This window comes from Phyllobates terribilis, unplaced genomic scaffold, assembly GCF_046119375.1.
Source record: "Phyllobates terribilis strain yellow unplaced genomic scaffold, ASM4611937v1 Scaffold_3__8_contigs__length_932513732, whole genome shotgun sequence".
Lineage (NCBI taxonomy): Eukaryota > Metazoa > Chordata > Amphibia > Anura > Dendrobatidae > Phyllobates > Phyllobates terribilis.
This window is the reverse complement of record NW_027362763.1, coordinates 142,634,659-142,653,897: the sequence shown is the minus strand read 5'-3', so window position 1 is coordinate 142,653,897 and position 19,239 is coordinate 142,634,659. Positions and strand designations below refer to the sequence as shown.

Below are 19,239 nucleotides of genomic sequence, written 5' to 3'. Positions count from 1 at the left end.
TTCCTGTATTTCCCTGTGTGGGTCAACAGCCGTGTCCGGGGTCTGTCCTGGAGTAGCACCTGGTCCCTCTGCTCGGTTCCTCCTTGGTGCACTGGCGTCGTATGCCGTCGTGCGACCCTGGTCGGATCGGGTGAATACTTAGTCACGCCCCTCCAGGCATTCACTCTCCGGCACGGTCCAGTGGAATCACTACCAATCACATGCACACGCCGCTTAGCCCGGGCGTGTGCATAACAGCATGCTCAGGCCATGGTTCCCGTTGAGCCCCACGGCCTTCGCTCTCTGAGAAGTTTTCCAGCGAATATATGCATTAAAATAAATAAATAAATTTTTTTTCTCTTAGCTGAGTTCCAGGCGAAATTACGCACCGTCCAGATGGATCTATCAGCTCTCGTTCCTGCGGATCCGCCACGTTACTATGGGGATCCAAGACAGTGTCGTGCATTTGTGGAGCAATGCATGCTACACTTTAAGGCCTACCCTCTCTATTTTCCTTCCGATTGGGCTAAAGTGGCCTTTATGATGTCTTACCTGGCGGGTGATGCCTTGGAATGGATCAACCCCCTATATGAAACACAGGATCCGATCCTCCTGGACCTAATGGCCTTCCTGGTGGCCTTTCTAATGGTCTTCGATGATCCTAACCCGGAGGCTCCTGCTGAAGCTTCACCTCCCAATATCCCGGAGCAGCCCCGATGAGTAATGTGTGTGGGTAGCGCAATAGTCCTCCAGCCCAATGAGACTACTGCCCACCCAGAATCCTCACAGGGTGACTACGCTTTCCGGAATACTTCTCTCAACCTCAAGAGGCAGTCCAGACGTGCTAGACTTAGAGGCAAGCCGTCACGCCAGGGTCTGTCCTCCCTGAGACCTCCTGACCCCAACCTTGAAGTCCCTACTGAAGCTTCATCTCCCTGTATCCCGGAGAAACCCCAATGGGTAATGTGCGTGGGTAGTGCACCAGTTCTCCTGCCCGAAGAGACTTCTGCCCATCCAGACTCCACACAGGAGAACTTCCTGCACCCGGCATCAGTTGCTTCTCTCTCTTTAACCGGTGTGCATGTCCAAGGATGCTCCAAAGCTGTGGTTACCTCAGAGTCTGTGCACCTCTACTACCTGGCGGAGGATCCCCTGTTGCCTCCAGAATTCTCCGGGATACCACTCGATGACAAATGGAGAGAGACTTCTCTACACCCGGTACTCAATACTTTGTCCGCTTCGTCCTGTGAGCCTGACAATGGGTACCCCAAAGTGGTAGTTACCCCCGAGTCTCTACACCCCTCCGACCAGGCGGAGGATCTCCAGTTGTCTCCTGAACCCTTCGGGGTGCTACCTGGTAGCGAAAGGACAGAGACTCTCCTATACTCTGTACCTGATACCTCGCTCGCTTCGTCCAGTGAGTCCAACCTAGTGTACTCCGAAGCAGAGGTTACTCCCGAGTCTCTACACCCCTCCGACCAGGCGGAGGACCTCCAGTTGTGTTCAGAACCCTTTGGGGTGCCACCTGGTGGTGAAAGGACAGAGACTCTCCTATACTCTGTACCTGATACCTCGCTCGCTTCGTCCAGTGAGTCCAACCTAGTGTACTCCGAAGCAGAGGTTACTCCCGAGTCTCTACACCCCTCCGACCAGGCGGAGGACCTCCAGTTGTGTTCAGAACCCTTCGGGGTGCCACCTGGTGGTGAATGGACAGAGACTTTCCTATACTCGGTACCCGATACCTCGCCTGCTTCCTCCAGTGAGTCCGACCTAGTGTACTCTGAAGCAGTTGTTTTCTCTGAGCCTCTGCACTCTTCTGACCCGGCGGAGGACCTCCAGTTGTTTCCTGAATCCTCCGGGGTACCACCAGATAACAAAGAAACAGTGACTTTTCCTCATTATGTACCTGATAACCCGTCTATTTTTTCCTGTGAGCTTGACAAGATGTACCTCGAAGCAGAGATTACCCTCAAGTCTCTGTCCCCCTCCAACCCAGTGAACGACTGGTCCTCGAATTCCCTGCGGAAGATTCTGGCAGGCCTCAAGAAGAGGGGGCGTAAGGGGGGAGGTACTGTAACATACCTGGCGGCGTCCTTGCATGGTGGTCCATCTCCCACTGTGCAAGAGAGCGCACTTGATCTCCTGTCCAGAATGTCTCTCTGGCTTCCCTCCATGCTGTCTGCTTGTGTCTGTTTCTGCTGTTTAAGGGCGGCGCCCGATCACTTCCTGCTTTTTGTACCTGCTGTGGGTCACGCCCCTTGTGCGTCCTCAGCCTATTGCTGTCTGACACTTGGTATATAGCTCAGCAGCTCCCTTCTATCCCTGCCTGAGCATAGTGTTTCCTTCAGTGTGTGCTTGCACTCTGAAGGTGCCAGGTCCCGTCTCTTGTCTCCTGCTTTTTGTATCAGTTCCCGTGTCTGAACTGAGTCCTGTATGTCTCCTGCTTTGCGGTATCAGCTCCCGTGTCTGAACTGTGTCCTGTATGTCTCCTGCTTTGCGGTATCAGCTCCCGTGTCTGAACTGAGTCCTGTATGTCTCCTGCTTTGCGGTATCAGCTCCCGTGTCTGAACTGCGTCCTTTCTGTGTTTCTGGTCTGTCCTGTCTGAACACGCTCCTAGCCTGTTCCTCTCGCCTTCTAGTGGCCGATTTCCTAGACCCGCTCCTGTGTCTGGTCTGTCCTGTCTGAACACGCTCCTTGCCTGTTCGTTCCGCCTCTCTGGGGGCCGTATTCCCAGACCCGCTCCTGTATCCCTCTGCAGTGTCGGTCTCCTCCGTACACTCAGTTCCAGTCTGAACTCTCTCCTGTCCTTTACCTGTTTTGCCTCTATGTCCGTTCCCTTCCTTTTTCTGCAGAGTCTGAACTCGTACCTAACTCCTGCTTGTTGTCTCTGCAAGTACTGTGTGAGTATCTGGCTCTGTCTTTCCCTTCCTGTCTGTTCCGTGTGAACAGAGCCCTGTCCTCCCTGCTCAGCCTTGTCTGCACTCTAGCTGTGCTTGCCTGTAACCCTCTGCCTGTATTGTTCCTGAGTCCCGGTGTGTACTGGGTCCTATCCCGCCTGTGTTCCTACCTGCTAGTGCCTCCCTGTCTGCACTCTAGCTGTGCTTGCCTTTACCCCCCTGCCTGCATACCCGCCTGCCTGCATACCAGTCGTGCCTGCCTATACCCTCCAGTCTGTGTGCCAGCCTACCAGCCTGTTCCTGTATTTCCCTGTGTGGGTCAACAGCCGTGTCCGGGGTCTGTCCTGGAGTAGCACCTGGTCCCTCTGCTCGGTTCCTCCTTGGTGCACTGGCGTCGTATGCCGTCGTGCGACCCTGGTCGGATCGGGTGAATACTTAGTCACGCCCCTCCAGGCATTCACTCTCCGGCACGGTCCAGTGGAATCACTACCAATCACACGCACACGCCGCTTAGCCCGGGCGTGTGCATAACACTAACTTAATGGCCAAGAGTTCCCTATTGCCGACATCGTAATTCCTCTCAGCGGACGACAATTTTTTTAGAGAAAAAGGCGCACGGATGCCACTTACCAGGGGACGAACCTTGTGACAATACTGCTCCCACCCCTACCTCGGAAGCGTCTACCTCTACAATGAATGGCTGTGACGCATCAGGTTGAATAAGTATGGGTGCCGAGGCAAAACATTTTTTCAAGGAGGAGAATGCTTGACAAACCTTGTCAGACCACCTAGAAAAATCCGTCCCCTTTTTAGTCATGTCTGTGAGAGGCTTAACCATGGACGAGAAATTACGAATGAACTTCCGGTAATAATTAGCAAACCCCAGGAAACGTTGTAGTGCCTTAAGATTCTCTGGCCGATCCCACTCAAGAACTGCCCGCACTTTCCCAGGGTCCATACGAAAACCGGACGCTGAAACCAGGAAGCCTAAAAACTGGAGTTCCTGTACGGCGAACACACACTTTTCCCATTTGGCATACAGTTTATTATCCCGCAAGATCTGTAACACCTGCCTAACGTGCTCCTGATGAGACACCAGATCCGGCGAGTAAATTAAGATATCATCCAGATATATGACAACAAACTGTCCCACCAGGCGGCGAAAAATGTCATTAACAAAGTGTTGGAACACCGCCGGGGCATTAGTCAGACCGAATGGCATGACAAGGTTCTCATAATGCCCCTCCGGAGTGTTAAACGCCGTCTTCCACTCATCCCCCTCCTTCATCCTAATCAGATTGTACGCCCCCCTGAGATCCAACTTAGAGAACCATTTGGCGCCCACGATCTGATTTAAGAGATCGGGAATAAGTGGGAGCGGATACGGATCTCGGACCGTAATCCGATTAAGTTCACGGAAATCCAGGCAAGGGCGTAGGCCTCCATCTTTCTTCTTAACAAAGAAGAACCCCGCAGCCACCGGTGAAGATGAAGGTCTAATATGCCCCTTAGCCAGACTTTCTGAAATATAATCCTTCATGGCCTGCCTCTCAGGACCAGAAAGGTTATACAACCTAGCTTTAGGTAACTTGGCCTCAGGGAGCAGTTTTACAGAACAGTCATACTCGCGATGAGGAGGTAGTTCCTGACACCCTTTCTCCGAGAATACATCCTCAAAGTCCGCCAGAAATGGAGGTAAGACCCAAGGAGTAACCGCACCGATGACCGTGTTCATGCAGTTTTTATTACAGAATTTACTCCATTGGCTTATCTCTCTGGTTTGCCAATTAATAACCGGGTTATGCTTAGTTAACCAAGGAAGGCCCAACACTATAGGAGTGGGAAGACCCTCCAACACGTAGCAAGACAACAGTTCTTTATGTATCGCCCCCACTTGAAGTTTTACGTCATGCACAGCTTGCAAAAAACTTCCCTGACCGAGAGGCCTGGCATCGATCGAGAATATGGGGATGGGTTTAGCCAACTCACTCAATCGCATACCTTGAACCCGGGCAAACCGAGCATCAACCAGATTAGCCCCGGCCCCACTATCCAGAAGAACAGATATCCTCTCAGTTCTCGTACCCACCACCACCTCCGCCGGTACGAGAAACTGAGACGAACCTAGGGACGAAATACCTACTCCCAGATTGCCGTCCACCACACAACCTGGGATCAACAGTTTTCCGACGACTCTTCACTCTGCAAGGGACGGGATGGACACCCCCCAATAAAATGTCCCTTTCTCCCGCAGAAGAAACACCTTCCTGTCTTATGGCGCACCACCGGTCCCCTCCCCCGAAATGATGTCCCTCCTAATTGCATAGGCTCCTCTGGACTGACCAGGGGAACCACCATATGAGGGGACCTTGTAGGAGGTGGAGTCATCACAGGGGGTAGAGTTATCCCGCACCTCTCCCGAAGCCGTCTGTCAACGCGAATAGCAAGGGCCATAGCGGCTTCCAGTGACGCGGGAGAGTCATACTGTGCCAACACATCCTGTAATTTGTCGGATAAACCTTGACAAAACTGGCTCCTAAGAGCCGGGTCATTCCACTGGGTGTCCGTGGCCCACCTACGGAACTCCGAACAGAATTCCTCCGCCGGACGATCTCCCTGCTGAATCCTACGTAACTTAGACTCAGCAAGGGAGATCCGATCTGGGTCATCATATACGAGTCCCAGAGCAGCGAAAAACCTATCCACTGACTGGAGAGCCGGGGAGCCCGGGGGAAGAGAGAACGCCCAAGATTGTGGGTCCCCTTGTAGGAACGAGATGACAATTCCCACCCTTTGTTCTTCACTCCCCGATGACCGAGGCCGCAGCCGAAAGTACAACTTGCATGCCTCCCGGAAAACAAAAAACTTGTCCCGCCCCCCAGTGAACCTGTCAGGGAGAGCTACTTTAGGTTCTGGTCCGGCTTGCTCCTGAGGATACAAAACCTTGGACCTAACGTCCGCCAGCTCCATGAACAAACTCTGCAACTGCCGAGCTAGACCGGCTACTGGATCCATGGTAGCTGGAGAAAAACTAAGTGGTCGGTGAAAATATCACGCTGTCTCTGTATACTGGAGGTAGGGGGCCTAAGCTGACCCTAAGCTGGGGCCCTGACTAATCCCTCAACCTGGAGGTACTGTTAAAGGTACAGAGGTCCAGGCCGCCAGCGTAACCCCTACCTCCTGAGGATCCCTGCACCTAAAACCTAAGTAATCTAGTCCTGAGAAGGACCCCGATCACAACAAAAGGGGACAGGTAATAATATGCCCACACTCAGTACTTAGACGAACGAGACAGTACAAGGGAAAAACCAAAACCACCTTGCATACAAAAACTACACAACTACAACAGAGGGAACACCAACGGGAAAGGAGATAAATGATAAAGCGAGGAAGGGAAAAAACTCTCTGAATACACTTATCTCTGAAACTCCAAATACCACGATCCGCTCTGTTAGTCTGCATGAAATGCTTTCACCGACACTTCCCTAACAGACCAGCAGGCATTTGAAGGAGTCTCACTACAGCAGCATTGATTGCAGCTGGGCGAGGCTGGACCTCGTCTAGCACAGAGAGAGAGAGAGAATTAACTCCCTCACTGCCGAAAAACACAAAGCACCAAAAAGTCAGCTGCGAGAAGTCAGGCTATGTAATCGTGACGATCTTCGTGGCGACACACCCGTGACACAGAAGCAGTGTGGACTGAAGATGCGGGGCAGTGGGGACAGGAGCAGTGTGGACTGAAGATGCGGGGCAGTGGGGACAGGAGCAGTGTGGACTGAAGATGCGGGGTGGTGGTGACAAAAGCAGTGTGGACTGAAGATGTGGGGCGGTGGGGACAGAAGCAGTGTGGAGTGAAGCAGAGTGGCCTGACGATGCGGGGCAGTGCCGACAGAAGCAGTGTGGACTGAAAATGCGGGGCAGTGGGGACAGAAGCAGTGTGAATTGAAGATGCCGGGTGGTGGGGACAGAAGCAGTGTGGACTGAAGATGTGGAGCAGTGGGGACAGAAGAAGTGTGGACTGAAGATGTGGGGCAGCGGGGACAGAAGCAGTGTGGACTGAAGATGAGTGGTAGTGGGGACAGAAGCAGTGTGAACTGAAAATGTGGGGCGGTGGGGACAGAAGCAGTGTGAACTAAAGATGCAGGGTGGAGGGGACAAAAGCAGTGTGGACTGAAGACGCAGGGCAGCGTGGACAGAAGCAGTGTGGACTGAAGATGCGGGGCAGCGTGGACAGAAGCAGTGTGGACTGAAGATGCGGGGCAGCGGGGACAGAAGCAGTGTGGACTGAAGATGCGGGGCAGTGGGGACAGAAGCAGTGTGGACTGAAGATGCGGGGCAGCGGGGACAGAAGCAGTGTGGACTGAAGATGCGGGGTGGCGGGGACAGAAGCAGTGTGGACTGAAGATGCGGGGCAGCGGGGACAGAAGCAGTGTGGACTGAAGATGCGGGGCAGCAGGGACAGAAGCAGTGTGGACTGAAGATGCGGGGCAGCGGGGACAGAAGCAGTGTGGACTGAAGATGTGGGGCAGCGGGGACAGAAGCAGTGTGGACTGAAGATGCGGGGCAGCGGGGACAGAAGCAGTGTGAACTAAAGATGCGGGGTGGCGGGAACAGAAGCAGTGTGGACTGAAGATGCGGGGCAGCGGGGACAGAAGCAGTGTGGACTGAAGATGCGGGGCAGCAGGGACAGAAGCAGTGTGGACTGAAGATGCGGGGCAGCAGGGACAGAAGCAGTGTGAACTGAAGATGCGGGGTGGTGGGGACAAAAGCAGTGTGGACTGAAGATACGGGGCAGTGGGGAAAGAAGCAGTGGGAGTAACAGCTACCCAGGCCCCCTAGTGACGATATGTTCAAAAATAACCAGTGCATGCTGGGAGACTCAAATGAATACTCATCGGAAATAAGAAAAAAAATACAGACAGGAAGATAAAAGTAGAGCGGGGACGATAGGGAATTTTTGGTTGAAGTATATTAGAAAAGTGGTTGGAATACTGAATTAAATAGTTTTACATAAAGTATGAAATTCACGGTTAGCTTCTGACCACCCCTTTAGATTTCTCATATTGACTAATAGTGACACGATTTCCAGAAATAACATTACCTTCAAGCTTTTTGAGCAAAAAGGACTTCCCGCTCCCCCACTGAGCATAAAGTCCAACGCAGATGGGAGGTTGCATTGTGGGCTCGCTGAGGATGTCGGCCAGGGCACTACTGTACAAGTCATAGCCCAGCATATCACCGTCAGACTCAGTTGGAGAGAGGTGCCCTGTAAGAGACGGAAAATAAATGAGGCCTGGCACAGGACAGAAAATACATGCAACGGTTAAGGGAGAATTTGGAAACAAAGTAGGTCTGATCTGCATGGAGAGAACTAGACGTACTGGCACCAAATATCTGGGTGAGAATGCTCTTCTGGTGGCTGCAGTCGATGTTGTATGGGGTCTCTCCAGCTTTGTTGGGCCTGTACAGTAATCGGCCATCTTTCGGGTTCCTCAGGAGCAGTTCTGCTAGTTTACGGCTTCTGCCTCTGATCGCGATGTGGAGCGGAGTGTCTCCCTTCTGAAAATATAATGCATTAACTGTAAACCCCAGAGGGAGCCGCAACTTGTAGGAAACAAAAGAAAGGAAAAAGTAATGATGGAGCTAAAAATGACACACTCCAGGTCAGCGAATGTCTGGTGTACGGTTTTCTGTATGGACACATTATGGTAAATTAGAACCTCTATTACCGATTACTAATTCTCTTACCTTGTCGATTGCGGAAACTTTTGCTCCTTTGTCAAGCAGGAGCTCCACCACCTCGATACTTCTCATCTTGGTTGCCTTAATCAATGGAGTTTCTCCATCCTGAAAAGTAAATCGCACGTTACTCTTTAACCCCTTCAACACTCAGTTTTGGCCGTCACGGGCTCTCTTTTCATATGGTGGACCAAATTCTCTTAGTTAAAAAAGGGGTAAAAGCTAAAATAAAAGCGACAGGTGAAATTTCTACAATAATTTGCAGGCGATATATCAAGATAACACGTATACACCTGGCTGTGGATCTATATAGATCGCAGATTGTTACCTTTGTACATATTTCAGTGTCCGGGTTACACTGTAAGATGTCACGGACCATTGTAGCATTCCCCTTCTCCACGGCCCAGTATAGAGCAGTTTTGTTGTCCTAAGAGACAGAAGAACGTGAAATGAGAATCCAAAACCTTTGATTAATTCAGGCCAATGACAAATGTATCATACGAAAATCAGGAAAGAATAAAATAAAAAGATGACCTGTCCTCTGATGTCGATATCGGCATATTTATGCAGCAAGGCTCGGACAATCTCAACGTGGCCCCCACGGACAGCTCCAATCAGAACGGTGTCTCCGTTCTATTAGAGAGAAAAAGAGTTCTAGAAAATCCACAGAAACGGCATCGAATAACATCGCTGCACAGTATTCACACACCTCTCCACCAAACATTAACACGCAGGATTAACGGGGTTGTGTACTACCTGGGCAACCCATTTATATAAAAGCCCTCGTATATAAAAGATACAGTAAAATAAATGAATATAAACACAATAAATAAATAACAGATGCCACCTACCGCACCGGCGCCGGATCTGTCGGGGTTCGCATGACGCAGATATGCCATGTGAGCCCTGCAGCCAATCAGTGGTCACTATTGTGCTGCTGTGCTCTCACTCATTCATAAAAAGGGAAGCGCGAGCGGAGCAGCTGGATAGTGACCGCTGATTGGCTGCAGGGCTCACGTGACATAACTATGTCACATGAATCCCAGCACACCAGGCGCCGGAGCGGGCTGTGAGTGTCTGTTATTTTTATTGCACAAGGGGGACTACTTTGATTAATAAGTCTTAAACTTGGAACCTCACTTGAAGCTACAGGTGATGGTTAAAGGGGTCATCCACTTCCTGGACAACCCCTTTATTCATCACAAGAAGATTAAAGTGGGGGTCTGACTTGAAAACCATGCTGTTTTAGCTCTTAAATCTTCCTGATTAACTTTCTTAACATCTTTAGAATAGGTAAAGGGCTTTTCCACTGCCTCAAAGTCATCAAAATCTGCTCCATGGGTCTGACACTCTGTAGTGCCATAGATCATCTGTTGTGAGCGCTGACCGAATGTATAGCGTACATCGCCAGTACAGCCCGGCTTCATACATTGCGTCGTGGCCGGTTTTCTCAATTCCTATTGAGCTGCAGTACCCAAAAACGGCCACCACACTGTGTGTAGAACGGCGCTGTTCCGGTTACGTCCACTTCTTACATCTAGCTTTATGTATATGTGAGTAAATATCCATCTCCTACATATCTCCACCATGTACATCCAGCTTATATGCAGTAGTATAAGCCAGGACTGCATCGCTAGCCTGACATATCCCCCCAGGGCCCAGCAGGATCCACAGCAGACCCCTAGAGCACTAGCTAACCATCTGTATCTTAGTAATAGTTATTAATCTGTTCACACACTTCCTTTACATTGTGGCTTTGCAGATCTGTCGTCTCCGTGGGAAACTTTTCTCCAGCTAAAACTTTTCTCCTCCCCATTACCAGCAGTTACTTTGAACTTTGTTTTACTTTTTTTTTTTACTGCAGAAAGATTTTTTTTTCCCTCTAAAACCAGGGCCCAGGGGGCACCCGAATACGAGAGGACTAGAATAGCTCCACTTGAAAGATTTTACAACAAATCCCACAGTGCAAAGTGTCCATCTGCTCCTGTCCGGTGCTGCCACACAGGGGCTTTGGCTAAGTGGCGCGAGCAGATGGGTGAGACATATGCGATCGGATTGCTTTAATGTGCGAATAAACAAATACTTCAATTCATCTCATATTGGGAGGCTGCCCAATGTCACGGGGACGTACTTCTCTCAGAACGGAGCCTGTGCGTGGGCAAGAAGTGGGGCTTGTGCTTCACGACTGCAAAGACTGGTCGGCCGGGTGAGAGACCTGTGCCGGGACCGGGAGTTTGGAAGGGAGGGGGTCGATATTGATTTCTAGGATAGCCATTTCCTCTGTGAAGAGGATATTTGCAGATTTTATTGGCCTGAGAATATTGTAAGGCTCTATGAGTCGCCCTACAGCAGTATGGCCGTCAATGTATAGAAAACCTTCTGAGTAATAAGTAGACGATATTGGAAAACCCCAAATCTGCAGGTTAGTGGCGTTTTTATCAGGTGACAGGTTCCCTTTAATATATTTTCCCCCAGAAAAATAATATGGAGCCACTCTCGCCTATCATTACAAAGGGCAGCTCACCCTGGTACAGGCAGATGGTGGTACAGAACATATAGTGCTGTACAGAATAGAGGCAATACTACACAGTCAGCGAGTGCACCGTATGATCCATGTGTGCATTATTACTGGGGAGCCTGGACTTCTGCTACAAGTGCGTTGGAAATACTGCTACAGCCAGCAGCGTTTGAAAGGGGTTGTCCAGGTGAAAACGTATTGATCGGTGGGGGTCCGACCACTGGGGCCGGCACCGATCAGTAGAATGGGGAATTTTTATCCCCATTACAAAATGAGGCAGGAAATCAGATGCCGCTCAATAGTTGAACATAGGGATAGAAATTAATAGGAAGTGTGTCTTTTTTGGAGCAGCTCCGCACCAATATAAAACACCCTTAGGCTATGTTCACACGTTGCATTTTTGCAGTGATTTTTTTATGCAAATTTTAAGCTGCGTTTTACAGTACCAGCAAAGGTTAGGAGATTTCAGAAATCGAATGCACACTCATTGTTTTTCTTTCCGGACTGATTTAGAAAACTGCAGCATTTTGCAAACTGCAGCATATCACTTCTTTCAGAGTTTTTGCAGCATTTTTTCTTCCAAAGAAAGCAATGATTAAATGCAAAAATACAGCAAAAAACACAGCTATCAGGTTTTGCCGCATTTTTGGTGCCAAAACCTTAAGGAAGTTGCATCATCTTTTTTTGGGGGGGTCACTAAACTTGATCAGCATGCACAAGAGACAATAAAAACGCTGCCAAAAGATGCAGCAAAAAATGCAGCAAAAACTCTTGCTTAGTGTCAGCAGCATACACCCATGGTTTCCTGTGTCCCCCAATAAAGGGATGGAGAGACCTGCTTTTTTGGAAGCTGCATCATTATTGCCAAGAGAGCAGGTTCTGCCTGCGGAAAAAAAAACGCAACGTGTGAACATAGCCTTAGAGAAAATGTACTTGTCTGCCATTTTCTTTTGATGAGTTTATAAAATTACTCTAGGAACAGCAAACCTGCGAGTGGAGGACCAAAGGATTTTACTGTAATGTCCACAAAAAACAAAAAGAAAAAAAACAAGACACAAAAACGCCGCCTTACCCGGTCAGGGATGTTGACGTAGGTGCCGGCATCCAGCAAGTCCTGCACAATCTCAGTGTGACCCTCCTTAGCTGCAATAGCCAGAGCCGTGTTGCCATCTTTATCGGTGAGGTTCACATTTGGGTTCCTCTTAAGAATTTCCTTTACGGTGTTGGTGTACCCGCCTCTCACCGCTACAATCAGAGCGGTCATCGAATTCTGCGAGAAGAAATGGTCTATTCAAGTGGATGTGAGACTCCAAACCTGACCGCCTCTTTAGCCCCTTCCCACCAGGTCCGTGTGATCACATAAGATTCTACAAGTTATACAGTTTCTTTTACATTTAGAATATTTTTTTTTTATTAAAATTTAATAAAAAAAAATGTTTACAATATGGCTTAAGAGACTATGTATGTTTTCAGAGATTGGACTGATGGACACAACAATATCAAACATTATTTTTTTAGGTCTATTTTTTAATTGGAAATTGGAGGTGATTTATAAACTTTTAGATTTTTTAAAAATTATTTTTAATTTAATTCATGGACACGACAATATCAAACATGCTTTATTTTTTCATGTATTTTTTTAATTGGAAAGTGGGGGGTGATTTATCCTTTTATAAGTAAAAATATATATATATTTTTGATTTAATTTTTGCTTTCATTTTTAGTCTTGAAGCTGTGATTGTTTGATATAGTACGGACGGCTCCATACACACGCACATTACGTGTGACGTACATGTATGTCACATGTCGGGAAGGGGTTAAGATATCTATAAAATACAAAGATATAACTACAATGAATATTTCTAACTGTTCTGCGTTATTATTTAAAACAACTGAAAAAGGGGAAAAAAAATACATATATAAAAAAAAATACATATATAAAAAAAAATGTGAGAACCTACAGCTCCCTCTTGGTCGACATCAGCTCCCATCTGCAGCAAGGACTTCACAGATTCCAGGTGGCCTCTTCTTGCCGCCCAGATAAGAGCAGTCGTTCCGTACTAAAGGGAAGAATAAAATCACAGATATTCACAATATGGTAGAAATAACATCACAGCCTACATAGGTCGAGTAAGGGTAGGAGACTTTCATTTTCTCGATATTTTGGCCTATGTATAAATATGTAATCTACTCCGTCCCCAGACTGGGATCTTCCTTTAATAATCCAGAGCTGAATGGTGGCTATATAATACTACCATACCAATATGGTATTAATATGGTAGGCCACGGTATCCCCAGCAATAACATCCAATTATCAGTGGTTTCAGATGTCGGACATGGAGGAGCTGGTACGGTGATAAAACCCTTTACATGTCCAAACAGATGTGTTTCAATAGCAATTATTATGGTTTATTTAGGATTGTTCGCCCATCATTGCACTTTAAAGGGAATCTGAGAGCAGAATGATGTAGGGGCTGAGACTCCGATTCCAGCGATGTGTTACTTACTGGGCTGCTTGGTGCAGTTTTGATAAATTCCCCCTTTTTTTTTTTTTTCCGCTGAGCTGTGTATAACCCCGCCCACAACACTGATTGGCAGCAAGCTACCAATCAGTGGTGGGGGCGGGGTTACACAGATTAGCTGGACTGCCTGGCATTGGACACCTAGACCTTCAGTGATAATCTCCTGCTGATAAAACATTGATTGTATTAGAAACTACAGCAAAGTGCTGAGCAAGTGACACATCCCTGGAATCAGGCTCGCTGCCCCTACATTATGCTGTTCTCAGCTTAAAACAGTAAAATCCTGCTGACAGGTTTCCTTTAAAGAGCATTGATTGACTACATAACAAGTCATTCGGCGCAGGTTTACCGGCCAAAGAACAATGATGGGGACAGGACAATCGCCAATATGATTGTGAAGTCCCCATACAGGATCATGTTAGCAGCAGAACATCTAGTTTACATGGGACGAGGTGCTGATGATCACTTATTTTTGAGGGCATAGATGAGCCAATCACTAGGTGTTTTACTCATTTTCTGTGTGAATGCTGGCATATTTACCAATTATCAGCTCATCTAATGCACCATTACAGTATACAGACAGAAATATCTACCTTATCTGAGCAGTTCACTTTGGCTCCATGCTGCAGTAAAAGATAGACGATCTCCGAGTGACCTCGCCCGGCTGCCCAGATAATCGGATACACGCTGTATTGCTGAAAACCAGAGCAAGAGAGAAGAAAGCGGAAAATGTTTTTATCTTCATGATCATGGAAAACAATGTTTAAAGGCTGCAAAGCAACCACAAATATCACATCTCACCAGCAACATGTAATTACGTGGAACCAGACGGTCTATGCAATGAATAATGCCGACGCTGAAGAAGGTACAAAATAATTTCATCATTTAAAATCTTCAATTATTCATGTTATTCCATAGACAGACCAATTTCTGACTTCTCCAGAGATACATTTATAGCATTCAGGGTATGAAAAGAGAACAGACTCTAGAAAGAAGCCACCCGCCTTCATTCCCAGTGATCAGGTGTGATCGTGGCAGAGTTTACGGGCGAGTATGGTTATGTGAGAAAAATAAAGTATATAATTAGATACCTCATTAAAGGGGTTGTGCATGCTTGGAGTTCAAGTCTGCAGTCACTCTATGTGAATCCTCACAGAGCGCAGTGTGCACACTGTCAGGATTTTCCAGCGCCAGGACCGCAAGTAGGCGATTTGCATGCATGCAATCACGTGCCAACTAGACGGGTCCAGCCTCACTCAATACAAGTGAATTGAGCAATACCGGACACGTCTAGTAGGAATGTGGCTAGGTCACATATTTGTGGTCACATTACCGGCACTGGAGAATCCTGACAGCACACACTGCGAGGATACACAATCAGTAACTGCAGACTTAAGCCCGAAGCCTGGACAACCCCTTTAAGTAAACATTTAATCTGATGACCACAAATTAGGAAAAACCCACTTTGTCAAAATGTTATTTAAAAAATGAAATCAAGTTATTTCCGTAACTCCTATAAACTTGTATGAAGGGTCCCTGTGGTCATAACTATGCAGCAGTCCCCACTGCCTTATAGATGGGGGTCCCAACCACCTAAAAAATGTAGCCCCATTTTTCACAATTGTCAGTGGCGATGTGTGCGTAGCTTTCTCCATATACAGCTATGGCAGTTCTGACATTTAACGAGCAGTAGTTTTTGGCTATTTTCTCAACTCCCATAGAAGTGAATGGACAGCCACCCAACAACTGCCTCCTTTCCATTCATAGAAATATTAGTCAGGGCCATTTCCTAGGGACAGGTGTGAGTCCCAGAGGTAGGACTAGTATCAGATACTTACGGCATGTCCTAAACATACGCCATAAATGTCTAGGATGGGAATATCCCTTTAATAGCAAATAGAAATGGTACAAGTATAGACCTCACAATAAGGCTGGATCCAGTAAGGGGCATCTTACCAGGCCGGTTATATTTGGGTTTGCTCCTTTAGTGAGAAGCATCTCCACAACCTCGGTGCATCCTTTGTAAGAAGCCCACATAAGGGCCGTCCATCCGCCCTGGAAAAAAAGGGGGAAATATCTCATTTAAATGAATGGGAAACAGGGAGGTAGACGTACGATAGGTGCGATCACAAGATCCACAATTTTCCATAACAAGGAACAAACGGATTCCATATTTGTTTTATGGAACGGGTTGGTCCCTTTAATAGCTAAGATCTGCACAATCAGTGTTGGACTGAGAATAAGCAGACGGCATGGCATCTACACAACCAGCAGTCCTCTCTGACCAGCGTGTCGATAGCTACCACTCCTGGTGACACTGAAGAAGCGGCTGTACCGTACCATGTCCCGGTGCTCCAGGTTGGCATTGCAGTCCAGCAGCTCCTTCACAATCCCCACGTGTCCTTCCTTGGAAGCAGATATCAGAGCGGTCCAGTTATCCTGCAACAGAACGGAGCCAAGATTAGGAAATAAAGCCGGAAAAAGACTAAACTGCCGTAGTGCAGGAACCTACCAGATAGTCATACCAGGTAGACATGGAGAAGTGGGAGACACAAACCAGGTAATGATGGCTTATATCCAGTCAGAAATTACAGGCTGCAAAATGGCAAAACACCCGGATCCTTACATCATCCCATTATTTAAAGGGGACTAGCACAATTTTTGGCATCAAGCGGAAACGCGTAATAATAATAAAGACTAATTTAAAAAGATCTGTCACCACCCATTGAAGAAAAGACTGATCCTGTACTTTATGACTTTGTAAGCATTTCTGGTTTTGGCTAAAAAAACGACCCTACAAAATGCATGTGTCATCTAGATTTGCGATTTCTGGGTCTTCTACTCTACTCTAGTGCCATGGGGCATCGGACATGGCACAGCATGACATCTCCCACTAGACCACCGCCACCGCTCGGACCACACCGGGAGACACTCACCACATCTTCTAGGTTGCAGTTGGCTCTTTGCTGCAGCAGCTCCTGAACAATCTCCAAGTTGCCCTGTTCTGCTGCCAACATCAGGGCAGTCTGCCCGTTCTGGAAGACAAATGGGTCAGAAGTTACCTAGGGCAGAAGATTATATATATATATACAAACATTATATATATATATATATATATATATATATATATATATATATATATATATATATATATATATATATATATATATATATATATATATATATATATACACATACATATCACATCACACACACACGTATATATATATATATACATACACATATATACACACACGCGCGCACACACACACACACACACATAGTTTTATATTTTTTTTCCACTAATTATAGGTTACATACATATAGAAAAAAAAAGAGGACTATGGAGACCTTCCTGCTCATGTCTTGAGAGTCTATCAGTAAAATACAGGCAGGTAAAAATGGAGTGTGGCCCAGGGAGAATAATCCTCAGATTTCTGTGCCCATATTACACACTGGGCCTCGTGTTTCTAGACGCTGTATCTTTACTGTGCAGACGGCGCCACCTAGTGCTCTAACATGAGATCTAATTAAAAGCAAAGAAAAAAATAATAATTCAGAGTCCAGTTGCTAATTAAAACAGATATAATGAGCAACTCCTGCTTGGCTGCATTGTATGCAAGGAGCAGAAAGCAGATCTGTCTCCTCAAAGGCTCCGGCTGCATCTCCGTCCATGACCCTGGTCTTATATTTCTGCTGTGTATAAGCTCACCATCACTCAGTGCATTGCAAAAAGAAATAAAAAGAATGAAATAAAAAAAAAGTAGCATGTTTGCACAATTGTGATCAGCCATTCAGCTGTGCAGGACCTCATTCATCTGACGGCAGCGGGTGGCCAGGAGAACCTTTATGTAAAGGAACAACTGTGAAGGGGACACCAGGATCAGTGGTGGTCCCAGAGGTCAGAGCCCTAATTATTAGGATGATAGATTCTGACTTAGATGGGAATAACCCTTTAATGGCCTCCTGACCCTACACTTAGCTACAGAGAGAGAGGAAAGGAGAGTTGTCATATACGTCCATTATTGATTCTCCTAACGGAAGGGGGCTGTTCTCGTCTCCCACTCTATTGCAGGGTCTAAGTCCCATCTTCATGGATGGATACACTCAGATAGTGCTTGTAAATACAAGCAATTTACTGTTTGTTAAACTTTTCAGCCATTCATCAGATATTAACATTTTTGTTTACAGCTGGTTACCTTGGAAACCAACCACCTCTCCTAGACAGCAGAGCATGTACAAACTCTTTCCTATTGAGCTTACAAGCTAGACAGCTGCGGTGGTCGGTCTCCAAGACGAATGGCTGCAAATTTTAACTAGCTGTAAATTACAATAGTGCTCTTTATTTTTCGAGTACTTTCCAAAAACATCCATCTATGTAGGACGGAAAGAATCCTTTAATGCACATGAAATCGACAGGTGCAACTTGACTGAACATGACCCAACACTAAAAGATGATCAGCCCTTTTTCGCAGTATGAAACAACCTTTGCTCGGTGCTAAATGACTTCTGAGCCAATAATTCACAGGGAGTGAAGACATCTTAGATACTAAACATCAGATTTTCCAGTCTTCCTGGAAGCAGTGATGGAGGTGGGTGACAGCGTGACGGCTGTGTGTGAACTGTGCCAGCTCACAAGACCGTAGCTCAGACTCACCGCACTCACATGGAAATATTCTTACTCACCGGGTCAGATTATCCCAAATATGCCAGATTACCAGAGAGCTGAGGGATGGATATATCGCACCAGCTGACCACAGTGAGGCAGCATTCATGTGTCGCTGCTGCAGCAATTTCTATTGACGAGGTTTTTACAAGACATTTGTGGCAAAAATCAGATAAAAAGACTTCTTGGATCCAAAGCCCTAATAAAAGAATCTTTCCCTTTAATCCATTTTCTGCAGGACGTACCTCGTTTCTTTCATCCACGTCCTTGCATTTTTCCAGCAGAGCTTTCAGAGCGGCTATGTTGCCCTCTTCCACATACGATAGCAGGTTCTGGGAACCCAGGCTTGCCATTGTGAACAGCGGGGATCAGGGTCAAAGGTAATCTGAGGATGGAAAAATAACATGGAATAATAAGAGGCTTCAGGGGAAAAACATGAGCTTCACAACGGACAAATACTACATTTCCTTCAAATCTTGCAGTTTAGCTTTTGGTGGAAAGCTGTGATCTGTGCCTACTGCTCATCTACAGTGTCAGCATGGAGTCGGCAGTAGTCTAAGACACACCCCGCGTCGTCATTGGTTCAGGCTGCTGCTCTCCCCCTGCCGCTCTCTGCCTAGTAACTGCCGCTCTCGCCCTTCCGCTCTCTCCCTAGCAACTGCCGCTCTCTCCCTAGCCCATGCTGCTCTCGCCCCGTCCCTGCTGCTCTCTCCCTAGCAACTGCCGCTCTCTCCCTAGCCCCTGCTGCTCTCTCCCTAGCAACTGCCGCTCTTTCCCCACCCCTACTGCTCTCTCCCTAGCAACTGCCGCTCTCTCCCTAGCCCCTGCTGCTCTCGCCCCGCCCCTGCTGCTCTCTCCCTAGCAACTGCCGCTCTCGCCCTAGCCCCTGCTGCTCTCTCCCTAGCAACTGCCACTCT

The 19,239-nt window shown here is 47.4% G+C and overlaps 1 protein-coding gene across 4 annotated transcripts in view; it reads right to left on the bottom strand.

Annotated features, from left to right (window-relative positions):
• The window catches only part of KIDINS220 (kinase D interacting substrate 220), a 160,292-nt gene that overhangs the window by 111,425 nt on the left and 29,628 nt on the right, over positions 1-19,239 (bottom strand). For 3 of the 4 annotated variants that reach the window (XM_073674186.1, XM_073674187.1, XM_073674188.1), the window contains exons 2-13: positions 18,568-18,707; positions 16,593-16,691; positions 15,997-16,095; positions 15,613-15,711; positions 14,250-14,351; positions 13,096-13,194; positions 12,207-12,404; positions 9,151-9,249; positions 8,945-9,043; positions 8,626-8,724; positions 8,259-8,436; positions 7,979-8,143 (exon numbers count right to left, since the gene is read on the bottom strand). In XM_073674186.1, coding sequence (XP_073530287.1) covers positions 7,979-8,143; positions 8,259-8,436; positions 8,626-8,724; positions 8,945-9,043; positions 9,151-9,249; positions 12,207-12,404; positions 13,096-13,194; positions 14,250-14,351; positions 15,613-15,711; positions 15,997-16,095; positions 16,593-16,691; positions 18,568-18,675 — 1,444 coding nt within the window. In that variant the 5' untranslated portion in view covers positions 18,676-18,707. Of the gene's footprint in view, positions 1-7,978; positions 8,144-8,258; positions 8,437-8,625; positions 8,725-8,944; positions 9,044-9,150; positions 9,250-12,206; positions 12,405-13,095; positions 13,195-14,249; positions 14,352-14,457; positions 14,483-15,612; positions 15,712-15,996; positions 16,096-16,592; positions 16,692-18,567; positions 18,708-19,239 lie in introns of those variants that run through there. The other variant, XM_073674189.1, reaches the window with a different exon arrangement.